The sequence below is a fragment of the Drosophila gunungcola genome, chromosome 3R, assembly GCF_025200985.1.
Source record: "Drosophila gunungcola strain Sukarami chromosome 3R, Dgunungcola_SK_2, whole genome shotgun sequence".
Classification (NCBI taxonomy): Eukaryota; Metazoa; Arthropoda; class Insecta; order Diptera; family Drosophilidae; genus Drosophila; species Drosophila gunungcola.
Genome location: NC_069139.1, coordinates 24,088,108 through 24,115,403, shown reverse-complemented (window position 1 = coordinate 24,115,403; position 27,296 = coordinate 24,088,108). Strand labels below are relative to the sequence as shown.

The window sequence follows — 27,296 nt, the reverse complement described above, 5'->3', positions numbered from 1 at the left end:
AAACAAACTATAGAGTGTTAAAATCTTCTAAATAAATTTAAAAGTAATATTTTTGTCAAACTTTTGTACAATTCTAAAACTTTATTCAAATACTAATATTTTATATTTTTATATTAAAATTGTTAGAATTAATGTATTTCTTTCAAATTTTATATTTAAAATTAAATTTTAAATCCATTGTGACTAACGCAATAAGTATTGCGTTTTAACTTGTTACTTTGATAAGTATCAATATTAAAATAATATTACTAAACTCTATATGTTTGCTCGTTGGGTTAAAAATTAAACTAAAAAGTATAAGCTTTATTTGATTAAAATATTAAAACAAAAACTGAAATTTTGTCCAACAAAGAATGTTAAAGAAAGAACAGATCTGTCCGGAAAGAGGATAAAATCACAGCACTGCTGCTTGTTTTGGTGGTGGTTTCATATGGAACCACAGATTCCCCAAACTCGAAACTCCACGGAGCATTTGTATACACTTAATACCTTAGTCCTTCTCGGCAATAACAACAAGAACGACTGCAGCAACAGGAGGGAGTACGAGAATCGCTTCTTCAGCGGCACGCTTGAGCTTATTTAATCGCTGCAAATTGCTCGACAATCTGCCCGGCATTAGAACTGCTCCACACACGTGAGACTCGAGCACCCCTACGGATATGGGATGTGGCCTTGTGATGGGGATGTGGATTGGCTGCTGGTGTGAATTAGATTACATTGGCATGGCAGCGGACCCCAAAAAATATTGGCTCACGTCTGTGGACTGAAAATAAGCGATAAGCTTGTCAAAAAGTGCACTTTTCCAGTTCTCCATTGCACAAACTAAATTTGATAAACATAAATTGTACAGCAGTTGTATGTTTTTAAAGCAAAATGGAGGTTTTCTGTGATTAATAATAAGAGAAGGCGACATATTAAAAATGTTTTTGACGGAGAGAAACAAAGCCCAAACAAAAACAAATATACTTGCATTACAACAAAATATTATTTTAATTTAAAATTTAGATAAAGATGTTTTAGGAAACTTAATTTTTTTATGTAGCATTTAAACTGCTCTAAAATGTCTTTCTTTTTTATGACAAATGTTTTAACGGCTATACTAAAAGAAGAAATGTGCAATATTTATTTTATTCTACGAGTAACGGGTTGAAAAGTACTTAACAGGTCGAAGGTATCAAATCCGACTCCGTAAAGTATATGTATTCTTGATCATATCTTGAACTTGTCCTTCGAGATTTCGGAGACTGTAAAGCCAGTAATTTGGGATTTATAAAACAGATTCTAGTTAAAATTCCACCTCGCCAACTCTAACGCCCACAAATCGCGAAACTCTGTTTTATTCGGTACAATATCTATCGATTTACTTTTATTTTGAAAAAAGGTTCATAAATGTAAATTTTTGAATATTTTCTTTTCCTTGTTTTCAGTACTGATCCTACACTATGGCAGATGGCGCCACCTAAATACTTATTTTGACATTGATCGGGTATCTACATAACACGGGTATCTACATAACAGGCAGGGCACTCTACTTCTATCGTTTCTTCATGTGTTTTCTGTGCATATTGTGTGCGTATCTCACTCCGTGTTTGCGTTTAAATCCAAATTCCCCATGCCATGTTCAATACGCAATGACATTTGAAAGTTGAAAAGAAAAGGGAATGAAGTGATGTAACCGCAACGTTGCACAACCAAATCAGTTTGATATTTTCGCTGTTATGTTTGCGATTGTCCCATTGCACCGCCCACAGCGGACAATTGAAATTCAATGAACCTCGCCACCACCGCTCCAGCTGCCAGCTCCAAAATGCCATCGGAAAGTTACTAAAGTAAGTGGACAAATGTGCAGGCCAACGTGGTTTAATTGGCCGCTCAGGTCCCACATGTGGCATTATAAAGAAATTTGGCATTATTGAAATGGGGATGCATCACATAGGAATCTGGCTGCGTGGGAGGATGACTCTATACTATGCAAGTGAGTGAAGTTTTCATACATGACATGCATAGTTGGATGTGTCTAAAGATTCCAATGTTCATGTTAGCCATTTTTAAAACTCTTAAACTTAATAAGGAGAAATCATTTAGAGACGGATCTTCTTTATAAGCTGGTGTGACCTTAAGCTGACGCTAAGTGGAACTTAACGATGGATTTCTATTCACTTAATTCGTGTGCCTAAGTCCCATGACACTTTAAATAAGTGCTTAATCTGTCATTCTCTTATGGTGGAAAGCATTAACAATTAAATGCAAAATTAATTATATTTATTTTGCTTCCCATAGTTTAGCATCATTATCAATAGGACGTTAGAATTTATTTATTGATACGATCGTTTATCAAATGAAGTGAATGTTTTCGCCTTTGTTTGGGAATTTTTATTTACCCTCTTGATGCCAAATGTGCTCCAGCTATAAGCATTTCCATTATTAAGAATTTTAATTTTTTTGTTTTTACATTTGGGAATAAATTGTTATTTATATTATTGAATACATCCCCTTGACCTGACCCAATTTTCATTTTTTGTTTGTTTTGTTTGTCTTTGTTAACTCACAAACATGAAACTTCCTGTGTTTAAAAACATTCGGATGCATTTTGCTTGCATCCAGTATAAGAAGCACAGTGACTTCTGTTGAATAACCAGTTTTTGTATTTGTATAATTCGTAAATAGTTACTAGTAACTGGAATTGCATGCGTAAGTCAAGACACGCATTTTTTAAGACCACTCGATTGCAACGAAGTCGACACACTTTCGTTTTTTAGCAGGCTGTGTTAATTTACATTGGCGGCAAGTCAAGCGTTCCATTGGTTTTGCAGCTGGGTTCAACGGGCTGCACTTCGCATCATTTTCATTTTCAATTTCGACTTTTATTTTTTTTTTGTGAGCTGGAACTCGGTTACGTAAGTAACGTAAGTGTGGGACTGGGGCGCTAAGATTGCTGCCGACTCACCTCCTTTACTGTGTTACTTTTGGGCCAAGTCGGTTTGTATATGGGAACTGTGCAGGCCGAGTACAAAGCTCGACGGCTTGTCAACCGGTTTCCATATTACACCATTCTCCGGCCGACTTTTTGGCAGTACCTCTCGGCCAAGATATGAATGATTTAGTTCTTCGCTTGCGGTTCATTGGCCCCTCTAATGCCTTATCGCTATGTTTTGCATAATGCGAAGAGTAATTTTTGGCAATAAATTAGAATTTCCTGCTCCCCCGACAGTTGGCTGAATTTATAAGCAAATGCCCATTAGTCGGTTAGATAAAGACAAAGACCAGAAATTTAAATTGGACCGGAGGGCGAAAGAAACCACGCAGTAATTGGCAGTTTCAGCTCACAATGGGTTAATTTAAAGCGGTTGCCTGGTAGCAATTTTTTGGCTTATTCTGCTCCGACCCAACACCATTCCCACATTCAAATGGTAGTACCTAGTACCCGGGTATTTGTATCTGTTTCTTTTGCGTGACCAACGCTGGTTCATTGAACCCCGTCACTGCCCAGTAAAGCTCGGACATCTAATTATGGCAATTAAGTAGTCATAGCCAAGTTTGTAGAATAATATGCAAAGCAATGGGAATTGTTTGATTTAAAGTCCTTAATTAACATAATATATTCACACGATTATGAACTGAGCCCCTAGACAACGAAACTATGTAGTGTGAAGAGTTAATGTGTTTCTATGGAATACTTAGAGGTATTTGGAAGCATCGCTTATGATTTTAGCCTGAATTGTGAAAGCGTGCAATGTGTCATATGTACAAAGTACATATATGCCTAAACAGCGATAATTGTTATAATTGTAAGCTTATGCACTGAAAATCGTGTGCAATCTTTAAAGTCGTAGTCATTTAACCACCCAGCCTTTAATTTATATTAGTAAATCAAAATAATGAAGACAAATATAAATAAAGAAATATAAAGAAAAATAAAGAAAAACCATCTGATGTTATTTTCGTAAACAAATATCAACGTCGAAAGCTTTAAACACACGTGTTCTGGCTAAGCACTCTGTGTAATAAATCTTTTTAGACTTTTTGTGCGAATTTAATTATAGGTTTTGTAAAAGGTGCTAATAGTTTAAAAAGTCATTAGTTTGTCAACTATAAGTTAGGTTTTAATGGCTATTTAAAAACTTTTGAAGCTATCAAATGACGCATTAATGGAATTTTTTTTTGTTTTGGTTGCAAGTCATCAAAAGTACATCATAGCCCATAGCACCAATCATACGCGTTACATTCAACCATTCAACTCGTCAAGCCTCAATTGAGATTGAGCAACTTCGAGGGTTTTGAGGCCCCGCGAAAAAAGGGGTACTCGAATTAATTGAGGTTTCAGCAAAGTATTATTCACTCTTAGCCGAACGGCCTAAGGCCAACTTCGTCATACTTTTGACATGGCGTTGGCATTTATTGAGCCATCTGGTGGATATGCAGACAAACCGCAAGGTAATGTTTATCTCAGCATTCTCAATCCACTTCGGCAAAAAAAGTGAAAGTATTTTAGTGATAGCCTAATCAATAATTTGCCCAATAGTCAATATACCATTTTGTCTGAGGCGGTTTAACTAAATATGTTGATCATTAAATTTTTCAGATCAAAAATCCTTTGTACACCCAAAGAAAAAGAAACACACAGAAAAACTTTAAAATACTTGACTGTAACATTTTTTTTCAAAATATAAACTTACTTAAAGTAAACAAAAAACATGATATTGTCATGACTAACATATTTAATTGGTTTATCCAATTAATTAAAACATTCTAATGTCATGATTATAATTGTTTATCTAATAGGAAAATTTTAGATTTCAATTGTTTTTTAATTTAAAACTAAATTTTTGCATCCTCAAAAATAAAAATGAAAGTGTAACACACCTTGAATTTAAACACAAGACCCATCGGGACTAAACCAGAACCAAAAATATTTATTTTAAAGTGAAAATATTTGAATTTCTCTGGGTGTATAAAATACGTTTTGTTGTGTGCTATTTTAATACAGACTTTTCCTACACAATTCTGCTTACTTTATTTGAGAAGAAAATTTCGAGGCTTATTTAATTTGCAGATATTATTATTTAGTGGTGACCCCTTAGCCCCTATTTTTTTACCTCTGCTATTCGAGGACACACACACACGCACAAAGATGCAAAGCAAAGGACATCCACATGGCACACCGATGGAGGACTCACCTTGACAATCGCGGCAATGGAGCAGCGCTACAACAGCGGCAACAACTGCGAACTGCGACCATGTGGTGATGGCTAATCCTTGTGCAGTCGATGTCCTCGTCCTGGTTGTTGTTGTTGCTGGTGCTGCTGATGGGGCTTCTGTTTGTCCCTGACGACGCGTTTTCCACGAGGTGGTTTCCCTGACCAACCTGCTCGCTTTCCTCCACATTTTCGGCTGGGCGATTGAAACAAAAGGCGGACACAAAGCAGAAATAATTTCGGTAGCTCCTAATTTCTCCACTCTCTGCTGATTTTTGGGTGGTGCGGTGGTTCCCGGGGAGCCTGCGCTTGCGTGCGTGGGTGAATATGCCCAGATTCCGGTGGGCAGGTGCTTCCGGGGGCGGGGCTCAGGTGGGCATTCAGAATCCGTCGCTTAGATTCTGTTTCAGATTCTTTTCATTTTGGTGGGTTATTTATTGTTAAAGTCTCCCAGAATTTGACTCAAAATGTAGTAATATTTTGTCCTTGTAGAATTGCTTATTTCAAGGACTCAAACTCCTCTATACACACACATGCCTGTGATATATATACCGTATATCTGTATGTACTGCGTTTCGTGGTTATTTTGTTTGATTTAACTTTTAACTTTTAGTTGCATAACATTTATTTTATTTTGTATTTCCAATAACGATATTTATGCTTAGCTCACTTATGAATTTCTCATAGAAATTTCTCTAATTATTGCACAATTTTCACATTAACAATTATTGTAGTTGGTTAAACGCAATTTACTTTGAGTAAATTTGGGTTTTCGCTTTGTTTTATTTTATTTGCTTAAATAAACTATATTAAAAGAAACGAAAAAGTTTTATTTTGGGCTAGGCCCATCCTGTTTTTACGGGTTTTTAGTTCGCGCACTATTTTTATTTGTTTAACGTGGATGGAAAACTTGAATTAGTAAATTAAAAGGTTTTTCTGTTATCCGGTTTAGGTGCAGTTTTCGTTTGTTGTTAAAAATTTGGTTTGGTGCATTCTCTTTTTTTTGTTGGGTAGATTTTTCAGCGCCAAATGAGTGTGGAGGAAAGTGATGCGGGAAAAAAAACGTTACGCGCGTCAGGGCGAATCGAGCTTCGGACTTAGTGTGGCCGCAGCTGGAGCACAGGAATTCGACTTTGGTGTGGCTGCAGCGGAGGCGTTACCATAAACCGTTCGCTGCTGGAAAAAAATACCAAGAGTCCGTTTTAATTGGAAAATATACCAGTAAGCACAGGCGTTTAAAAAGGGGTTTGGGAATAAGAGCAAATTATTTGTCATTCAACTAAATACTTTTTCGAAATATATTAAGTAAGCCAACACTTTTCTTAGACCTGCAAAATAATATTTTTTAGCATGCATTGTGTGCAACTAACTTTTACATTTTAATGCATATAAATTTTTTTAGAATTGGCAGAGTTTGCATAGAAGCTATACCTCTAAATTTTTTTATCCATTTGAAAATTTGTAAATATGGTGCAACAATTCGTTAAAATTTAGAAATTTAATTAAGCTTTCACTGTCAGAAGTCCAGGTGGCGCCACATGTGCCCGCTGAGTTCAAATGTATTATGATAAGGCTATATCATTATGCTTACACTTTTTCATTTGTTTTTGGGAAACACTGTCTTTAATTCTACCGCAGAGGCAACAAAAACATGACAGGACGCACAGGAAAACAAGCAGTGTAAATGACTTCCCAACTGCATGGAAAAACCGTTTGTCTGTGTGCGGTTTTGTTGTGCCAACTTAAAACATTTGCATTTGCGGTCTAGTCTTTTTGCTTTCCCAGCCACAACATAATCCTTTTAGTTCCTGTTTGGGAGCTTTGTGTATATGTTATTCATTGCGTGGGCAAAGGCCCCCATTTTAATTTAAAGTTTTAAATATTATTCAGTATATTAAAATGGAGGGCTAAGAAGTTCGCTAGACGATATCATTGGAAATGTACCCATGGAAAGCTACTGATAAGAGGCTACTTCAAGGTGTTGAGTAAAGGGGATGGGTAAAGAAAGGGGGTGGCGGCCATGGCACCTCATCCGGCAAAACAGAAACTTTTACTACAAGCGTAAACAGTGCTGGTCCTCCACGAAGGGGATTATCGAAACTTTGATGGGAAAGTACATATAACGGAAGCTGCCAATGGAAGGTTAAATTCTGCGCATGAGCTCTTAAAAAAAAAGCACAATGTACTTACATACATAGTAGAACTTATTCAACTAAAACATTTGGCGTTTTTACAATAAAACAGTCACAAAAAAATACATCGTTCAGCCCTTCATTATGCGAACTAGATTATTTTCAATTTTACTCGCCAGTGATATTTTAAGTAGAATGGCGCGTATAGTATTAATTCCTGGGAATTAAAAAAGGTAATTTTGGGATTCCCAAGTTTTTATCTGATAATTTGTTATACTACCGGCGCCATCTGTTGGCAGTCCTACTTACTAAGCAAATTATTTTAAGATTCAAAAAAAGCGCCCTAATTTATTACTGATTCATATATTTAGTTTGTAAGTAAGTATATTGCTTAAATAAATAACAAAATAGCGCCTAAGCTAAACATTTTCTAGAAGCGTACTGTAGCGGTGCTTTTCTAACACATGTATGTCTCGGGCCATTTTAAAAAACAGACAAGCACCCCACACTTCAAAAACCTTAAAATAACAAATAATTACTATAATAGAGATATGTTTATATATAATTTAAGCAAACAGTTCAAATTGCTTAAATAAAATCTAACAAAAAAAAAGGAACTGATGAGCTTCTAGCCAAATTTAACTCCCAGGTTTAAGTCCCCACTAAATCAACGCGAATATATGTGGTATTTTTTCTGTATATTTCTTTCTTTCCACGGTATTTATTAGTGTGTTATATGCCAAACCTTGCCATCTTTCATCATCCCCGCCACGGTCACTTTGATTTCATCAAACGAAACGGACGAGTTTCTGTAGACTATTTACATTTACAAAATTATTTGTAACATATAGTGAACCGCGTATACATAACGAGGTGTAGCAGACGATGCACTGATGTAAAGGCGCAGTGCCAGTGAAACTTTTTGGCGTGTTCCCCGCGTGGAACTGCATTTTTTTTTGTTTCCTCAGTTTTGTGTGTGGTGTGCGAGCGAAAGAGGGTGAGTGAGGAGGAGCGGAGCAAGGCGGTGAGTAGCAATGGCCAGACAGAGACAGAAAGAGAGCGCAAAAAGGCGAACGGCGAAAGGCGAGAAACGGCAAAAAAAAAACAACAACCAACGCCTCGCTTTCGCAGGAAAAACTGAAAACTGAAAGGCCAAAAAAGAAAACCTGGAAAACGGAAAACCCTTTGCCAGCAGACTCAAAACATGAAATTCTTGTCAATTTTTTATTCTTAATCTGGGGCTGAGCCTGCTCAGCTGGACAGAGAGGGAACTAAAAATCGTAGCAGGCGCTGGTCGGAAGTTCATAGAATTAATCATATTGTAATTTTATGTAAATGCTAAATTCAAGCTTACGTTTTGTCTTTCTCTCACTCTTAATTATAGAAAAATTACCGTGAAATTTTAGCACTTGCCGTACGTTATTTTGTATTTTTTGTACGTATGTACGTGAACGTGCCCCTCGTCCGTCTGCACAAATGTGGATGTGGATGTGCATCGTATAGCTCGCGTATTTTTATACATGGAATATCTGAAATTTCCGGATAGAGCTAACCACGACGAGGTGTCCAAACGAGGAAAGAAAGCTAATTGGCAGAGAAGGAGCAAATAATAAGAAGAAGGAGAAGGAGGCGTAGGACTTGACCAGGAGTCAAGTGAAAGCCGAACAGGATCAAGACGTAAATAGCATCGGGATAAACCCAATACCAACAGAATCACCGCATCATCTACCAATCGAGCAGAGTCCTCGAGGACATCAGCAGCAGCAGCAGCAGCAGCACAGGAAGCGGTAAGTTATCCAGTTACACTGCATTCACATCCAAGCTCAACTTCTTGTGTAATTAACTCGCATAAGTTATTGTTTCCTTGGTTAACCGCACTCACCTTAGCACAAACACTCCAATACGAATGCACTCCCAATCAGCGATCCCAATTAGAACAGCACCCACACATTGGTCCAACTGGTCTTGTTTACAAACAAACCAGAAACAAGTGAGCCTTTCTGACAGCCAGGTTTTCGTTTTCCTCGCCATCGAGTGAAAATGGGCGTCCGACTCAAGTTGCAGCGGCATCTTTTTCTCTGGCTGGAACAGGTTTTCGCCAGGCGAGGTGCTTGGCCTCAAACTGCAGCGGAGTTGGTTTTTCTAGGCCACAGCAGAGCTGCAATCGGCACAGCACAGTGAAAACTGGCCAAGAAGCTCAGCACGAGCTTTATATTTAAACATCTTCAATAATATCTAATTAATACCTTTTTTTTAATTATTTAAGACTTGCAATAGGCTTCTAAATAATCTTTTGATTAATATTTTAATATTTTCCAAAATATTACATAAATGGGGTTAGCTTTTTATATAATTAAATAGTAAGCTGCCAGTAAGAACATTTAAGTCCTTTGAAAAAGTTTTAATGTTTTTCTGTAAGTTGAAACTCTTTGAATCACTTTCAATTCTTTGGTAAACCAATCATTACTTGAAAGTCAATTGATTCTCAGCAAGTTTTTTGTTTGTGTTTATGAGTTTCTTGGTCAAATGAACCTCAAAGGTTTGTTTTCCGAGTATACACTCTATGCTGACACTGATGATGCAATTATTGTATTCTTATCAATCAGCATTATGCCTAGTTTAACTAAATTTGCTTAACAAAACATCAAAAGAAATTCCCTTTGGTCGCATTGAATCCTCTATCCTCAACAGTTTTAAGTGATTTGCACTGTGCCGAGGAAAGTGCTGACGGAATGCCAAACTGGTTGTTGCCAAACTGCCGACAGCGGGCCATCGCTCACCTCCCACGCCCGCTGGCTGATGCTTCTTTGTGGCTGCCTTTGTGTTGTTGCGTTTAAGGCCAGTACTGACTAATAGCGCCACTTGTTACAGTGTGTCACACATTCGCTAGTGCTTGGGTTCCGTTCTGCCAGTGAGTAGTCCATTGATAAACCAGGCGATAAGGTGTCGGTCGGGCCATCTTCGAAAGCATTTCGGATGTGTACACGCCCCGCGAGTGACATCATACTCCACATTCCAATTAAGAAGTTCAATTGAGTCAGAAACTGGGCGAACAACAAAGAGCTGAAAGGGAGTGCATTCGACCAGTTTAGTACGGATCTCTTAGTTATAAGATCTAGACACATGATTTGCATGCCGCTTTTTGGTTGCTTTTTCACCCACTCGATTCGAATCACATACGCATGCATCCCACGGCTTTGAACCATAATACGCCAAGCATTCCTTACATCGCCAACCCATTTTCACTTCCATTTCCATCTTACTAACATTACGATTTGTACATCTGTTTTGTTCCGGCCGCGGTTTTCTTAACTCTCCGTGTGTGCCTGTGCGTGTGACCGTGCGATTGCGTGCGATGCGTGTGCGTGTGCAGATCCTCCGAAGGTCCTCCTATGTTCCTACAACAGGGAGGGGGTGGGAAGGGAACCAGACCACAGTCGACACACCAGACGAACCACAGCCACCAGGCCCAGCACCACCAGACGGCGCACTCGCACCACCATCACCTCCAGCAGCAGCAGCAGCAGCATCAGCAACAGGCAGTTCAGCAACAGCAGCAGCAGCAGGTGCGGAGTAGTATCCTGCACCAGCAGCAACAGCAGGAGCAGCAGCAGGCGGCCCACGCCCTGTTTGTCCCGAACCACAGCGGCCTACACCACCAGCAGCAGCAGCAGTTGCTGCAACAGCAGCAGCAACACCAGCAGCAACAGCATCACCATCTCCAGCAACACATCCAGCAGCAGCAGCAGCAACAACAGCAGCAGCAGGTGCAGGCACAGGCGCACCACCAACCGGTCATCTTCTATCCCCAGCCGACCTACGCCGCCCACTCCGCGCCGACCAGCAACAATGCCAGTGGCGGCGGCGGCGCTGCCCTCCAACTGAGCGCCGCCGCCAGCAGCAACTCGCTGGGACATCCCCACAGCGGTGGCCACCATGGTGGAGCCAACGGCGTGGCTCCCGGCGCCAGCCTAACCCGTGCGCTGAACAACCCAGCCCTGCCGCCCCACTTCCCGCAGTCAGCTGGTCTGAATGCGGGTGGTGCGGGTACCTACATCTCCGCCACCTATTTACCCTACGCCCAGACCGGGCAGCTCCTGGGCATGCAGCCGGCGGTGGCCTTCCCCACGAACGGAGCGGCCGGAGCTCCGGCCACCGCCTTCTATGCGCAGCAGCAGCAGCAGAAGCAGCTGCCGCCGAATGGCCAACAGCAGGGACCTGGCGGGGCAGCTGGAGCTGGTCAGACGCAGGCAATTGCCTACTACCACATGCCCACGGCACAGAGTAGCGGCGGGAACAACGTGGCCAGTGGCGGTAACTCGCACAGGGGCAACATGCGAGGCGGCCAAAGGGCAGCGGCCACCGCCCAGCATCCCAACTACTTTGCCACATACGCCGTGGCGCAGGCGAGTGCCCCGCGTCCCACTCCCGCAACGGTGGCTCCCATTATGAACACGCGCAACGGGCCGCTGAACGGAGCGCCGGCCTTCCAGTTTCAGCCCAACTTCATTCCAGGCCTTACCCTGGGCGCGCCAGCCGGGATTACGGCGGCTCCCATGCTCACTCCTGCTGGGCTGGCCCCACCGCCTCCCCAAACGTCGGGTGGGTTGCACACTTACGCGCCGCACTTGCAGACCAGCAGCGCCACAGCGTTGCCCAGTGTGCCTGGTGGGGCTGGAGTGCCGGCGGTGGCCAGTGGATTCTCAACCACTTCGCTGCCTACTCCGCCGGTGGCAACGGCCCAGCAACTGGTGGCCACCAACGACAAGATCTGCAAGCGGAAATACGCCATTCCCATCATCCATCCGGACACCAAAGAGAACGTGATGGATACGGTGTTCAAGAAGAAGGACTCGAACGCGACGCTGACACCGAACACGGCCCTGGATTCGGATAGCACCATGTGCCTATTTCAGGCACCCATTGTCATGGACTCCGCCTCGGCCTCGTCTCTCGTGTCCGGGGTCATGGTGGATGAGCAGATGCAAACGGCAAAGTCGGCGACTTCCCTCGGCCACCACTCTATATCCGCGGAGAAGTTGCCTGGCATGATGTTTGCCGAGGAAGCGGCCGTTCAGGAAGACGGCCTGTCGTCACCTTCACCCGGCGCCACGGATAAGGATAAAATCAGCGTTATTGTCAAGGACTTACTACTGGCCCACTCGGGCAACGCCGATGACCATCTAAGTTTCTGGCAGTACAGCGACGGTGAGTTAATAGAATAACATTTACTTGGTTTTGTATAAAAAATATCGAGTTATTGAGTTCAGAGTTATACTCATCTATTTTATTCATGGGTTATAAAACACTTTTTATTTGTTCTGAAAATCCCATTCCAAAGAGCATTGCTCCATTTTTGTGTATTTATTATGAGAACAACATAACAGCATAAAATTGAAATCAACGTGAGATGAACGTAAGCATCCCAGTAAACTGTTCCTATAAAATCTTTTTAAACAATCAAATTTAAATAGCCTTCCAAATTGAAACGAAACTTAAAATAAAATTGTAGTTAAACAAAAACAATAAGAAACTTAAAAGAAAAGAAACCCTCGCGGGGTATGTCAAACATCGGCAAGCCGAAGTTAGCCGGGCTTTTAGTGTCCAAGACTAATGATTCCTCTTGCAGTGGACAATGTCACAGAGACGCACGAGAGCCTGCCGTTGGTACACTCGGATTTGAATCTGCCCGAGGCCATCGACGCGGGACAGCAGCCCGTCCTGTTCCAAGAGCAAGCCAAGAAACAGCGCCCCAAATCGGCCAACAAGCAAAGTGAGTGATTGCCGTTCCGAAAAATAAAAACCCTACGACATTGTCTTATTTTTGTTGCTCACAGGTACCGCCACGCCCACATCCATAGCGAATGACGTGGCCGAGGCAGCGGCCAGCGGATGCCCGGGCATCTCCATCTTGTCCAGAAGCCAGCCGATGCTGACTCCAGCAGATCCCCCGACAACACGTGTGGCCCAGCAGAAGCCAACCAAGTCGATTGCCACCACAGCTGTTCCGGCGCCGGTCAAGTCGGGCCTTCCGCCCGCCACCTCGACAACAACCAGTTCGGGGGCCTCCTCGTCGGCAGCCTCCACGCCGACACACACATCCAGACAGCCACAAAATCAGCAGCACCAGCAGCAGCAGCAGTCAGTGAATCTCCTGCAGCAGGGCAAGCAGATCCCTGGAAGACCATCAACTGCAGCAGCACCGGCTGCCTCACGCATCTCGGCCGCCGTCACCCTGCTTGCCGGCACCACCGCCGTCACCAATAACACCAACAACTCGACCAAAAAACAGGTCAAGGCCCGGAAGCGAGCCAAGGAGCTGGAGAAAAAGAAACAGAAATCCTCGATAACAACCACCACGAGTAGCCAGGGGCAGAACCAGAACCAAAACCAGAACAACAATGGTAATGGTAATGGTAATGGCAGGGGCAACGGCAACGGCGTGCCAGAGATCAACACAAACAACAACGCTGTTGCTACCACAACATCAACAAACACGGTAACGACAACGGCAACGTCAAAAACCAAACTAGGAACGACTGCTGTCGATGACAAGGCGATGGCGCAACCGACGACTGATAAGATTAGTGCAACTAGTAATAATCCTAACGTAAGTTCTACTCTAAGAGACAAGCCCCTGCTCAATCCCAAGGAGCAGTTGGCGAGCAACAACAACAATGACGAGAATGACATCGATGCGGAGGAGGACAGCGATCCTGAATGTGAGTGATTTTGTATTATTAAAAATGTATTTTGTCTCTTAATTATTTAACTTCAAAAGAACAACAGGTCCTAATTACAATTAGTTTTTTCCCCAGCTAACAGCAAAGAGGACTTCAGTAGCATGACGAATAATCCGGAAGGCAAATCAGAAAAGCACATGGCCAACGATGAGATTGTGGCCAAGTTCCTGCAAAAGGGCAGCCCCAACACATCCGCTGCTCCGTCGGATACGCAGCAGCTGCAATTCCTCAACAGCAGCAGTTCAGTGTGCGAGGATGATGAGCCAGTAACAGTGGGTGCTGGAGTCGTGGGCAAGGCCGAGGAGCAATCCGTCGAACTGAAGTTCGGGGATTTCCACGAGGAGACGCGCCACGAAACAGGTTTCATATGCAGCTCCACCTGGTCGAGTTCGACACTCAGCAAGGCAGCAGAGGATGAGTCCTCGCAGAGCAGCCGGAGCGCGGATAATGTGGACTGCGCTCCCAAGGTTAATGCACCGATTGCGGGAGAGAAGAGCGCGGGCAGCAAGAGGGGCTCTCCACTGCATCAGACAGCCGGAAGGGCGGGTTTGGGATCTCCGAAAACGAGCCAGCAAAAACTACCGCAGTCAAAAAGCCCCAGCCCCGGTCCCAGTCCAGGTCCCGGTCCAGGTCCAGGTCCACAGGTGCCCAGAAACTTACACTATTCCATCGAAACCCTGCGGGAGCTGTCCAAGCTAAGCGACTCGCGCAAGCCACCCATGGTGCCCTGCCAGAAGGGCGACTGCATCTCGCAGTTGTTCGTCTCCCGTCAGCAGCAGCCGCAGCAGCACCATGCCCATGGCGGTCACGGCCAGCACGTCCAGCAGTACCAGCACATGAACTTCAACGAGTCGATGGACTACGTGCCCGGCAAACGCGGACGTGGCCACGGACCCAACAAGAAGCACCACGACGGACATCAGCAGATGGGCGGCTCTCTTGGCATGGGCAACATGGGCAGTGGTGGTGGTGGCGGCGGCGGCGGTGGTGGAGCCAACTCGAGTCAGCGACACATGGACATCATTCGGGTGCAGCTCTCGCTTAAGGAGGAGATAAAGTTGTCGGAATGCGAGAACGCCTGGCAGCCGGGTACCCTGCGGCGCGGGTCCATGGCCAGTGGCCAGGATCACGACGACGACGATGTCGAGGGCGTTCTCAAGAAGGTGCGCGGCATTCTCAATAAACTCACGCCCGATAACTTCGAGGTGCTCCTCAAGGAGATGTCCAGCATCAAGATGGACAATGAAGCCAAAATGACAAACGTAAGTTGCTATAGTCTATTCTAGAAATGATATTTCTCTTCCATACAACTGATACTTGAACCACATCTTATTTGCAGGTCATGCTGCTGATCTTTGAGAAGACTATTAGTGAGCCAAACTTTGCGCCCACCTATGCCCGCTTTTGCAAGGTGCTTTTCCACGAGATCAAGGCCGAGAACAAGTCACTCTTCACCAGCTCACTGATCACACGCATTCAGCACGAGTTTGAGTCGAATGTGAACGATGCCAACGCGAAGGCCAAGAAGCTGCAGCCCACAATGGATCGCATCAGCCAGTGCACGGAGCCGGCTAGAAAAACGGAGCTGCGCGCCGAGATGGAGGATCTGGAGTACCAGTTCCGGCGTCGTGCCTGGGGCACTGTTCGCTTCATCGGCGAGCTCTTTAAGCTGCAGTCGCTTACCAGCGACCGAGTGCTTAACTGCGTGGAGTCACTGCTCGAGCACGGATGCGAGGAGAAGCTGGAGTACATGTGCAAGCTGCTGACCACTGTGGGCCATTTGCTGGAGGCCAGCCAGCCCGAGCACTACCAGCTGAGGGATCGCATTGAGAAGATCTTCCGCCGCATCCAGGACATCATAAACCGTTCTCGCGGAACGGGGCACAGGCAGCAGGCGCACATTAAGATCAGCAGTCGGGTGCGGTTCATGATGCAGGATGTGCTGGACCTGAGGCAGCGCAACTGGGACCAGCCGGCCACCCATCAGTCCGGACAGCAGGGCGGACGCGGACAGCGCCACAAGCAGCACGACGAACCCAAGGATCAGCCACACCACAGCAGTGGTCGTGGCGGCGGCGGCGGCATGAACCACAACCAGCAGCCGGTGCACCACCAGCAGCAAAAGCACCACCACCAACACGGACACGACGGCGGCAATTACTTCATGCAGAAGATGCCCAACAAGCAGCACCACGAGAACCAGACCCTCAGCATTGATCCCAGCAAGCTGCGCTTCAGCAGCAGCAGCGCCAGCGACGATTCATCCGCCAAGCTGGGCAACCCATCGCACTACCAGTGGCGCTATGCGGGCAATCGTCCGGTCAGCTCGACGCCCGCGAACGCGTCCAGTGTCCCGCCGCCGCCGACGTCCTTGCTGAAACGTCCGGGCCAAAACTACAGATTCTCGCCGTACCAGCAGCCACAACCGCCACTGGGAACACCCCTGCCGCCGGCCAACGCCGGTAACAGAAGCCGTGTGGAAAGCCCGGCGGATGCCGGCTTCGATGGCAACCAGTGCCAGGGGCTGATCACCAAGCTGGTTGAGGAGGCTCTCAACACGCGCGACTGGCAAACGGAGGTGCTGACCATTTGGCGTGCGCACAGCGGCTCGCAGCAGTCGAAGACTCTGCACTACCTGCTGATGGAGTACCTGCATCGGCGGGAGGTGAAGCGCCAGCAGCGTCAGGCCTGTGCGAACGTCTTTGCTTACCTGATGGACAAGGAGGCGGTGGACAAGGAGATCTTCGGGCAGGCGTACTCCAGGTTTGGCGAGGACTTCCCCGATCTGCTGGTGGACGTGCCCAACGGCTGGGGCTATGTGTTCGAGTTCCTGGGCCCCATCATTCACGCGGGACAGTTGGATCTGAAGGACCTGTGGCAGCGCCGCTGGCTGGACAGTCCGGTCTTTACGGAGCGCTTTGTTTACGCCTTTGTCAGCTTCTTTGTGCAGGAATTCGGAGCCGCCTATGCCCGCAAGCTGTGGCACAACGACTACAAGCTGGACCGCGGACAGCTGTTCTGGAACGATGTGCGCAAGTATCGCGAATTTGTGCAGTCGCACAGTTTTTACTTTCTGGACAACGGACCCGGCCAGGGTCAGGGACATGGACATGGACAGGGGCAGGGACAAGCCAAGGCGAAAGCGCCCACCACGCCTCGATCGCCGGTGGAGCATGTAGAGCGGATTAGATACCTGCTGGCACTGTCCTGCGACATGGCCATCGACTACATCAACACCAACGTGGCCATCAACGACAACTTTGTGAGGCAGCTCACTAGATTCCTGTGCTGTGATTTCGCGATGAATGTGACGACAAGTACCCACAACAACAACAAAAGCGGCGGCGGCGGCAACGCAAGGCCGTTGCAGCTGAACACGGAGAGCTTCCGCAGCCGGTGCACACCACTGCTGAGGCTTTGCATCGACGCCCAGGAGGCGCTGGAGATCGCTTGCATCGACGAGGCCGTGGACTCGTTGCAGCAGCACTTCATGGCCGAGCTCGCGGATGAGATGGCCGCCGGCGAGACCATCTGCAGTACGTTCAGCGTATTGTACGAGAGCGAGGTCATTCCCAAGGAGTCGTTTGACAAGTGGTACAAGCTGGAGATCGCGCACTCGTCGGCCTACCGACGTCCCTTCATTGACAAACTGCGCGGCTTTATCGAGAAGATGTAGATGATACCAACAAGTAACCATCCGATTGAAACCAAACAGAACACCACAACGAAGCAAACAACCAACAACAATTACAACTAAAGCATGCAACAACATCGTTTGAAACCCATCCTCAGACTAGGCGCGGTCGTAGGTGTCCAGTCACGAACATAACACAAACGATCAGTCTAAAATATTGCTTGTGAACCTTGCAACTCACAGTGGATGACATACGGCGAGTGTCTCCCTAACACACTTGTATGTTGTACGACGAATAGATCTGTCAAAACAAAAAATTTCTTGTTTTTTAACACATATATATTCTTTGCAAACAAAACCCTTTAAGACACGTTATCCATTTCATTTGTATCACAACACGTTCCTTAAAAGAAAGCTAAGATTATTCCCTTTCTATGACTTGGTCATAATGCAACGCAAAGATAAACATATTTACACATAACTCGTATGAAATAAAAGAAAATTAAAAAACTACTTATAACTAAATCTCCGATGTCGGAAATATTTTCAAGAAATCAAATTCTGACAACGCGTTACCCAAGAAATACAGGGTATCTCAATATAATTATGTATAATTACATATAGACTATTCACTTTCGTAAGCCCACAGTATTTCGTTAATCATTTAAATTAAAGCGGACACCATTTATAGGCTTAGCTGCGTAGCTTAGCATACTTTTCTAGCCTTTAAACGAATGTTTGTTTATTTTACCTTTCAGTACAAAGACCAATGAATTCGTATTGTTTGTTTGATTTATTATAAACCATTATCAACATTTATGTATTTTCAATGCAAACTGCTCAAAACATATAAAAAAATTAACCCCTTTCTCCTTAACAGATCTGTATTTCCAATCTCAATACTGAGGCTTCTTGTTCGACTCAGAATTTCACATATATTTAAACAAATATATATAAATATATAAATAAATTATAAAAATATTAATTTATAAAAAATTATACGTACGTATACTAAAAAAGAGGAATGTAAATTATAAAATTCGTAAGGACATGTAAAGTATTTAGCACACAAAGCATGATTATCCAAAGATAAATCTTAAAATTAGCTGTAAAAAGGAAAGAAAAAATACACTAATATTAATTTCGAAAATATATATAAAAACATTTACTATATAGCTATTTAAACCAAATTGAAAAAATCAAAAAATTCTACAAAAAAAAAAATAAATAATTCAAGCATAGAAGCATACACAACAAGATAATGAAAAAAAGCAAAAACAAAGAGCTCTAAGCCGCCTTTAATTAGTTATTTTTATAAAATTGAATGAAAAAACTAAATCGAGAAACAAAAGCAACTCAATCTCAAAAATTTATAAATAATATTTAAAGCGAGGCAAACAAGAAGTGTAGCGAAAAAATGAGTTGTACTAAACTCGAGAATTTTGTGTATAAACTTTAGGTTTTTTTATTTTTACACTACAAGTGACAAAACATGAAATTGATTTACGGCAAAAGCAAAGGAAATTGTATGCATAAGTAATTAGCAAAAGAAGCAAAACACAAAAAAACCAATGGCAAAAATACAGTTAAATTAAAATAGTTAAGAATTGACAAAACAAAAAACAAAAACAAGTAAAACGGAGGTAAATGAAAACGCTTCTGCACCAACAAGCAAATATTTCTAAAGCCAAGCTAAAACCATTTATAAGCTTAAATCAAGCAATGGGCGTGGCACTTTAACTAGTTTCGTAGCAACTTTCGGCAGGCATTCCAAATGCTCTCGGCCAACTTCTGATATAAATTTAACCAAGGCGAACTGGTGTCCTGCATTTTTAGCACTCGAAGCAGAATATTGAGGAGAGAGCAAATAGCAGAATCCAAGCGAATCGTACACAAAACCCAGCAGCAGAAGCACACGCAGTGGCACCCAGGGCAAAATAGGGAGTCGGGAAAGGGGCGGGCAAGGCAAGATTAAACTGAAATCAAGAAGAAATTGTAAACAGCAAATAATAAAATCGAAAAGTAAAACTCCAAGGCGTTTCAATGTGGGCCCCTAACCCCAGCAGCAATTCGTCACCCAAAAGGCATGCAGCACACACACACCCTCACACACCTCCATCCAAAAGCATTCCCTAAAATACACCAACCACACCCAAAACGCATCCACAACCAAACACTCATCATTCGGTGATGGCAGCATTAAGTTCCATTTGCATTGCTTAGCATAAGAGGTTAAGGTTTTGGCTTTAAGGCTTGTGCGCAAGCGAAACGTAAGCAAAGTTGAAGTTATCACCTAATGTATAGTCACTAAATATAACGACATTTTATTCCCCCTGCCAGGCAAATCGCAACTACTGAAGAATGGAGCGACGCGGCCGCATTCCGGTGGCCAAGTTCCGCACCCAGGAGGCCAAGACCCGCAGCCGGAGTCGCGTGCGGGAGCCGGACTACAACGAGCAGGACCCGGAGCACGACATGTTCACCTTGCTGGAGGACAACATCGCCCTGAGGGAAGAGAACAAGGCTCTCAAGCTGGAGATCGAAACACGTAAGTACATCTTTATATTTTTTAGATGATCCCTTAGTGAAAACAATGACCACTTTGACGTCACTTAAAAAGTTGCATATCAAAGTGTTGCAAATTAATATATAAATATAATAATATAGTTGCGGTCATAGTTCTAGTAGTTTTTTCTTATGGAAATAAATTCAAAAATGGTTTGGAAGCAACTTTTCATATTTTCGCAAAGCTAATACTATATAAATTTAAGGGGGCAAATATAATAATCTGGATGTATTTGTATAAATTAAAATTTTTAATTTAAAAAGATCAGATATTTAAAAGATTTTTATTTCAATACTTTTGGTTATTTCTTAGCAGATATTAAAAACGTTTTAATCACAATACAAAGTGAAGTTGTTATGGTTATTTCTTAAATGCCAAACAAACTAAATAAGGATTGAAAAAAACCTATGATTGTTTTGGTTTGTCAAGGAAAATAAAAACGTATTAAATTCTTAAAATTCACTTAAGTAAAGTTTGCTCTAAAGTGAATTTTAAGGAAATTTTCCTTGAAAAAGCAAATCAATCGCAGGTTTTTTCAATCCTTATATTCTTTGTTGGTAAGTAAGCTTCATGATAAATTAAAAGAAAATTTTGATTGAATAATCTTCCTTTTTCCAGCTCTTCTTCCAAACTTTTAGAAATTAACTCAAGCATTTTCAAGGGGTTTAATTTATATTTTATCACAAACCTATTGCAGATAAGACCACGCAGGAGGAGCAGCAGGCTCAGCACGAGAAGATGTGCGTGGCGCTGGAGTCGCTGCAGCAGCAACAGACCAATTTCGAGACCCAAATCAAGGAGCTGAGCTCAAAGTTCAACAAGGCTCTCAATGAGCGGAACGCTTTGGACAAGCTGCACAAAATGAAAGTCGATCAGATAAACAGGTAGGTTTTTGATTCAACAGAAAGGAGTCATGTTCTTAATGAATATATCACTTTACAGCCTCACCAGCGAGCTGGAGCACATGCGTGAGAAGCAACAGGATCAGACCGCTCAGTTGAGTCCCCGTCCCGTCTTCGGATCCGTGGAGCTCAAGCGAAAGCTTTTCAAGATTCTGCAGTCGGGCAGCGCAGACAGCGCCGACAGTATCGGCACTCAAGAGCTCGACAGTCTGGTCGATGTCAACTCAGATGGAGTGCCCATCACCAGCGGACTTGTGGAACGACTGGCCGATGAGTTCCTGACTCTCAAGCATGCCACGAATGCCGTGGAGCTCCAGCTGTACGAGGCCAACGAAAAGATGGCCGAACTATTGGAGCAGGTAAGAGTACGGGATAGAGCTATTATATATAACAATGAACAACCAATTTGGGTTTTAATTTCGTTTCACTCTAAATCTTTGTCGCAATAATATTATATTAACTAGTTCCGATGAGTAATTTGATAATCTATTATTGCAGTTACATTTTTTTTTTATTAGGAGCCTTAAACTTGGATCATAGTGGTCAGAATATTTAATAACATGAACAATGACTATAAATGTATGTTGTAGATAAGCTTGGTGGGCAAGTCATAAGAAACTTTGACTCAACTCGTGCAGAGCTTTAGTAAACTTAATGTTTTTTTGTCTTACAACTAGCAACACTCACTGGAGGAGGAAAACGAATCGCTGCGCACGGAGAACAGCAACTTGACGAAAGTGGCCAAGTTGCTCACGGAGAACATGAAGGAGAGTGTGGAAACTAGCCAGAAGTGAGTTTACAAATAAATATAATATCGAAAAGCTAAATTACATGTCAATGCCAACAGGATGGAGGCCGCTCTGATCAAGTTGAAGCAGCGCAATGATGAACTCACGGCAAAAACACGCGATCTGACCGATGGCCAGCCGGGATCCAGGACGAGCACCACGTCCAGCGTTCTGAACGAGCAGGTGGAGTTCGAGGAGATCCAGGACCAGGTGCAACAGCAGGCCAGGGAGCACAACGAGCGCATTGTGGAAATGGTTAGTTACGAGTTCCGGTTACTCTCCGATTTCGCACTTGGTCTATGGCTATCAAACTATCTACTGTCTACTCCATTTATATCCTTATGTCCATCTACTACCATCCATTAGCAAACACGCAGCGTGTTTGACATTTTCAAGCCGCTCTCGAATATCTTCAAGAGCAACTGAACCGCAACAAGAACAGCTGGTGAAGGCGATTCCCCCAATTCACCCCAATGCACCTTCAATAATACGTTCTGCGAAATGCATGGAATGTGCCCAGCTGGGCACATCCCTAATCTTGGTGCCGGGTCACACTTCCTTCGCCATCAAAAAAAAACCAACCGAGACACGTAAGCAACTCGCTTGCCGTGCGTCGCTTTCGCCCCACTCACTGCCGCAAACCTGGCTTTCGATGCACTAACCCACCTAGATGATACGCCTTGATAGATCTACTAATTTTCTCACCCGCAAACCACCCAATCCACTCTTTCCCGCTCCCATCTCGCCTGCCCCGCTCTACCCTCGTTCTTGTTTCTTGCATTTGTAGCAAAGTCTAATGGATGCGGCTATAGCCAAAACTACTAACGATGAACTAAAAAAATTACAACTTAAGTTGGAGATACTCGAGGAGCAGCTGCGCGAGGCAGTGACGCGAGCTGATCACGCCGAGGAGCAACTGGCGCGCTACCAGCGGTCCGAGCAAAAGGCGCTGGCTGCTCCAGCTCCACCACCACCACCTCCTCCGCCTCCGCCTCCACCACCGGCACCACCCATGCCGGGCAAACTGTTTGGGGCCGGTGGCTTGGGAGCAGCTGGCGGGGATCGCGGCGGGAGCAGCCTCAGCGACCACATTGCCGGACATAGCTTGCGTAAGGGCAGCGGCGACAAGATCATCGACAATGTGAAGCATCAGGTACAGGCCGAGGCAGCAACAGGTATGTAATCCCACCCAGGGTCAAACTCCCTTCCAGATGTACAGTTTTCGTAGGTGACCCCTAGTGTGTGTGTGTGTGTGTGTGTTTCTGTTGGTGGGTTAAAGTGCCAATGGTCCACATATTGATGACCTCAAAACACGTTTCCTTTCGCCCTTCTTGGCCTCAATTGTCATTGGTCGGTCTTACTTTTTCTACTTTTAAGGGACTGGAAATTCAATAAAGTTTTAGAGGTGCTCGCCAGCAACTTTTGACCATTGTTGAGAATATTTGCCTCTCAAGGATCTCAAGTGGCAGATGAACTCTTGGGCTATGCACAAGTTGAATGGACTTTAGAATACTAGAGAGTGTTCGAAGCGTTTCATTGGCCTGAATCGATTTAAGCAGATTGTTTTCCCTCTAGTTCGCCTGCATTGTCTGTCCGAATTCGGGAAATTGGCCTGAAATAAGCTGTCAGCAGAGGGTTTTCCACTCCACTCATTTTGCGTTGTGTTACTCATGTCTGCGGCTAATCCTTGCCAGCCGTGCGTTGACAAAAGCTTGCCATTGTCGCCGTGTCCCGGAGATCTGGCTTGGCTGAAGGGTCCAACTTGTTGCTGTCAATTGTCAGTTACGCCCACGCCACTCATCCTTCCGCTCGGGCCCTCCACCTCTCCATCTCTCGCACACGCAACTCGGCAGCCCGTCTGCAATTGTAATTGATTTTACCTACACGTCGGCTTCTTTTACGGCTGAATGCAGGCTTTCACTGGCTGCTTTCCTCCACTTTCGCCACCCACTGTCGACGGCTGCAGCAGCAACTTCTTAATTAAGTTTGCCAGCAGCTTTTTGAGAGGGATGGGGTGATGCCCTGGACCCACCTGGTATCAATAGGAATTATGGACACAGGGAGCGGGTTGTTCATTGTCAGAAAATTGAACATTTTAAGCGGGTGGTGCGGCAATGCCCTACCAAAATTGGGTATTTCCTCAGTAATTTCAAAAAATAAATACGAGTATACAATTTTGGTCTATATATTGTTTTTAAATATTCAGATTTTTCTTTCATTTGTTTGTTCTTTGAAGCGTATTTCATTTAAGAAAAACAATCAATTCAGTTCTCTCCGTAAGATTTTTATCATCGACAGACAACAAATGCTTTAAATTATGGCACACTTGTAATACCTTATATAAATAAATACTAGCAATACATAACTAACAGCATCCCTGTATATGAATTCAATTGACTTTCGAATTCTTAATTCAGCCCGAGTAGAAAGCTAGTGTAAGCTTAATTAGGTTATGAATTTCACCCTGCTATATATATGAATTTACTGATTGCCTGTCTTTTTGACATAATTTCTCATAATACATACATATAGCGCACAATGCGAAGCCAAAGAATGTGAACTATATAAAGGTTTGTTTTGATATTGCACTTGTGGGCCATCTCTGCCGTTTAATTTTCTCTTTTATTACAATTGTGGTAAAAATCGAGGAGTTGATTGCAGTAATATTAAACTAAGATATACACACGAAAGCCGACTTTAAATCGGAATTTTATCAATAGAGAAGAAGTACGCCTGCACATGTGTGGCTCAATCAACCCATAGGCCCGCATCATATTGTAAATTTAACCGTGTACGTTGTTGCTGAACCTTTTGTGCGTGTGCATCAAGGCAGGAAATGCATGATTATATTATAAACCTTTGGCAAATATGTATCTACATAGGCGGTATTGATCCAGGAGATACAGGTTACAGGTTATTATAATGAGGATGTTTATCTTGTGACTGCTTTTTTATGAGTGAATGTATTCCTCCGTTGGTCCACTTACTTGGGCTAGGAACTTCAGATTATGCCAGCAATGTCAGGGCCATGCTTGGCTCACACACTCCCTCTCGCACACTTCCTCTGACACTGCACACTGTCACTAAGCACTTCCGTTTCCGTTTTGTTTTGGCGCTGGCTTCATTGATGTTGCCTACTTTTTGGCGCGCACCACGCGTCGTATGCGTAACGAGCGCACATTCAAATCAAAATCAATCAACGCGCGTATTGTTGGAAGCCAGCAAAACGCCGCTACAAATATGACGATTTCCATATATATTCGGATATAATACATTCAGATATATAGAGAACGTGGCTGCAAGGAGCACCTTTGCCAGCGAAGTGGAGCGGAGAACGCGCGCGCGTCCCTTGAGGCACGTGAAGCATTTGAGCTGCCAGCCAGCCGTACATCAGCTTTACGGCTAGGCATCAGGCGCTGCTGCTCGTGTCCTGGCCGCACTCGTCAAGTCAAGCTCGTCGTCCTGCTCGGCGGGGTGGCAAAAACAAATGAAGCGTCCCACACCGGAACGAGGTGGATGGAGCGTGGCTATGCGAGACGAGGCAAGGCGAGACGAGACGAGACGAATGGAAATGCTGATATTGTCCAAGCCTGGCTGTGTCGTGTGTATACATAACAACAAGTTGCTGCCATTGTTGGTGCGGCTGCCATGGACACCAGATACCTGCTACCTGCTACCTGCTAACAGCTAACAGCTACCAGCTTCACTTTCTACGGAGGCCCGACCTCCATGACCTGCCCTGTTGCCGAATCTGCGGGCTCGGGCTTATGTGTGTGCGCTGGAGCACGGTTTAAACCAATTGTCTTTCCGAAAGGGGGACAGCCGAGGTAGAGCAATAGCGGAAATTTCATCACGCATTTGTCAATATCCTGCCCGTCGTCACTAAAGCTCTCTGCAACTCTGAGTGCCATTTCCGGTTGTATGCGATACGTTGAAGACTTCAATTTGATTTAAGTTCCTTCCCGTGCGCTGCTTGGGTTCCCGAGAACCGGAGCAAACTGGGGCAAAAGGCTTTTGCCTGGCTTCCATGCGCCGACAAACCAAGAAACCTGCCTGAATTTTGGCTTTAAGCGAAGCTCTCGCCAGTTTTCCTATACTTTACGCTTGCCTTGCAGCTTTATGCTTGGCACTCGGCTCCTGGCCCACTTCTCCGCCCAAAACTGTCAAGTTAGGACCGTATCAAATTCGACGACGACGACGATGATGATGATGATGATGATGGCGTAGTGGACGCAATTTATTATTTTTACGAGGAGGGGCCAAGCCATAGCAGCGTTCCAGAACCGCAGGCCGCATTGTTGCTGCTGTTGGGCCGACCATGGCTTATTATTATTATTATTTGTGCGTTTTATATTTCCGTGTTTTATTGCGCCACTTCTCCTGGCCCTGCCTTACTCTTGGGCACCCACCCCCACGGAAAACACACGCACACACATCTAGGTAAGGAGTTGGGGAGACCGTATATTTCCATTGACGACCACCGGAGTCCAGCTTCATTTGTCGCCGGCGACAGTTGCTGAGTTCCCGACACGGTGCTCGCATCAACCCGTTTTGGCCTTGTCCGTGATTTATGTCCACCGACCAAAAAAAAATAAACCTTTTAAAGTCCAGGGCTTACTTGATTACGTGGGTGAGTATTGCCTGCTTCCTGGGCCACGGTTCTGTCCTGTCGCCTCTACCCCTAATATCTAACCGCATGTTCGTTAAGCTTTAGCAGCGACTTATTGTAATTCCAGCACAAAGCCTAGGTCTCATTGCCTTTCGCCCTTTTTTGTTGCAGGTCTTGACGCTTTAGTGCGAGAGTTCAAGTCGGGCGGCGTGACCCTGCGGAGGCGCAATCGCCGCAAGACGGGCACCAGCGAGGCCCTCAAGGAGATGTTCCAAGTACTAGAGATAAGTCAGAAGCAGAACCGCAACTCCAAGATTTGCGTGGACCTGCACTCGGCCCGCGGAGTTGATGTCTAATCCCGTTCCTGCCATTTTTCTTACCCACTCTCTTACACTTTGGTCTCAAATCTCAGGACCCAGCTGTCCCTGAACAACGAACATTCCGTGCATTTTCAAAACCGTATTATTGTGTGCCTTTCAAGGAGGAAACCGAAGCCATTTTACAATTTACTAAGCTTAAGCACAACTTTCGAAATGGAACTACTACATACTACTTTAATTTATATAACTATTGATTTACCCAACAATTTTTTGTTTATAACCAACTTTTACCCGGCCCTGGTTAATGTGTTCATTGAAACAGGTTTCGCGTTATACTAATCAAAGAAACCCCAACAACATATTTTTAATAAACGTTTTTAACCAAATAAATTGCACGCTGTTTTACT

General features: G+C 44.3%; 3 protein-coding genes across 9 annotated transcripts in view; 2 read left to right on the top strand and 1 right to left on the bottom strand.

Annotated features, from left to right (window-relative positions):
- The window catches only part of LOC128263839 (protein Skeletor, isoforms B/C), a 28,652-nt gene extending 22,339 nt beyond the window's left edge, over nt 1-6,313 (bottom strand). Inside the window, exon 1 of one of the 2 annotated variants that reach the window (XM_052999119.1) lies at nt 5,178-6,313. In XM_052999119.1, the coding sequence (XP_052855079.1) occupies nt 5,178-5,385 (208 nt within the window). In that variant the 5' untranslated portion in view covers nt 5,386-6,313. The remainder of the gene's footprint in view (nt 1-5,177) is intronic. The other variant, XM_052999120.1, reaches the window with a different exon arrangement.
- Nucleotides 6,314-8,969: 2,656 nt separating this feature from the next.
- Nucleotides 8,970-27,267, top strand: LOC128263852 (shootin-1). 6 transcript variants are annotated; one of them, XR_008268553.1, is made up of 8 exons: nt 8,970-9,114; nt 20,045-20,252; nt 20,968-21,154; nt 21,213-21,531; nt 21,850-21,962; nt 22,020-22,215; nt 22,327-22,550; nt 26,741-26,882. XR_008268553.1 is itself a non-coding variant. In XM_052999130.1 (8 exons), exons 2-8 carry the CDS (start codon nt 20,066-20,068, stop codon nt 26,923-26,925), a joined length of 1,575 nt encoding a protein of 524 aa, XP_052855090.1. In that variant the 5' UTR covers nt 8,970-9,114; nt 20,045-20,065; the 3' UTR covers nt 26,926-27,266. The 6 variants fall into 6 exon arrangements, 5 of the variants coding, with proteins under 5 accessions (XP_052855090.1, XP_052855103.1, XP_052855096.1 ...); XM_052999130.1 differs by lacking the exon at nt 22,327-22,550 and adding an exon at nt 22,748-23,135 and having other exon boundaries at nt 26,741-27,266; XM_052999136.1 differs by lacking the exons at nt 8,970-9,114; nt 22,327-22,550 and adding exons at nt 9,724-10,238; nt 22,748-23,135 and having other exon boundaries at nt 26,741-27,267.
- Nucleotides 8,976-19,336, top strand: LOC128263825 (uncharacterized). Its single transcript, XM_052999085.1, has 6 exons — nt 8,976-9,114; nt 10,701-12,535; nt 12,957-13,100; nt 13,165-14,049; nt 14,146-15,332; nt 15,410-19,336. Exons 2-6 carry the CDS (start codon nt 10,720-10,722, stop codon nt 17,744-17,746), a joined length of 6,369 nt encoding a protein of 2,122 aa, XP_052855045.1. The 5' UTR covers nt 8,976-9,114; nt 10,701-10,719; the 3' UTR covers nt 17,747-19,336.
- Nucleotides 27,268-27,296: the final 29 nt, after the last annotated feature.

Bases quoted from the DNA above. Each gene is read 5' to 3' on its own strand.
- LOC128263825 (XM_052999085.1), top strand. From the start codon at position 10,720: ATGTTCCTACAACAGGGAGGGGGTGGGAAGGGAACCAGACCACAGTCG. The intron at 12,536-12,956 runs GTGAGTTAATAG...TTCCTCTTGCAG, and splicing joins TTTCTGGCAGTACAGCGACG to TGGACAATGTCACAGAGACG. The intron at 14,050-14,145 runs GTGAGTGATTTT...TTTTTTCCCCAG, and splicing joins GGAGGACAGCGATCCTGAAT to CTAACAGCAAAGAGGACTTC.
- LOC128263852 (XM_052999136.1), top strand. From the start codon at position 20,066: ATGGAGCGACGCGGCCGCATTCCGGTGGCCAAGTTCCGCACCCAGGAG. The intron at 20,253-20,967 runs GTAAGTACATCT...AACCTATTGCAG, and splicing joins CAAGCTGGAGATCGAAACAC to ATAAGACCACGCAGGAGGAG. The intron at 22,216-22,747 runs GTTAGTTACGAG...TTGCATTTGTAG, and splicing joins ACGAGCGCATTGTGGAAATG to CAAAGTCTAATGGATGCGGC.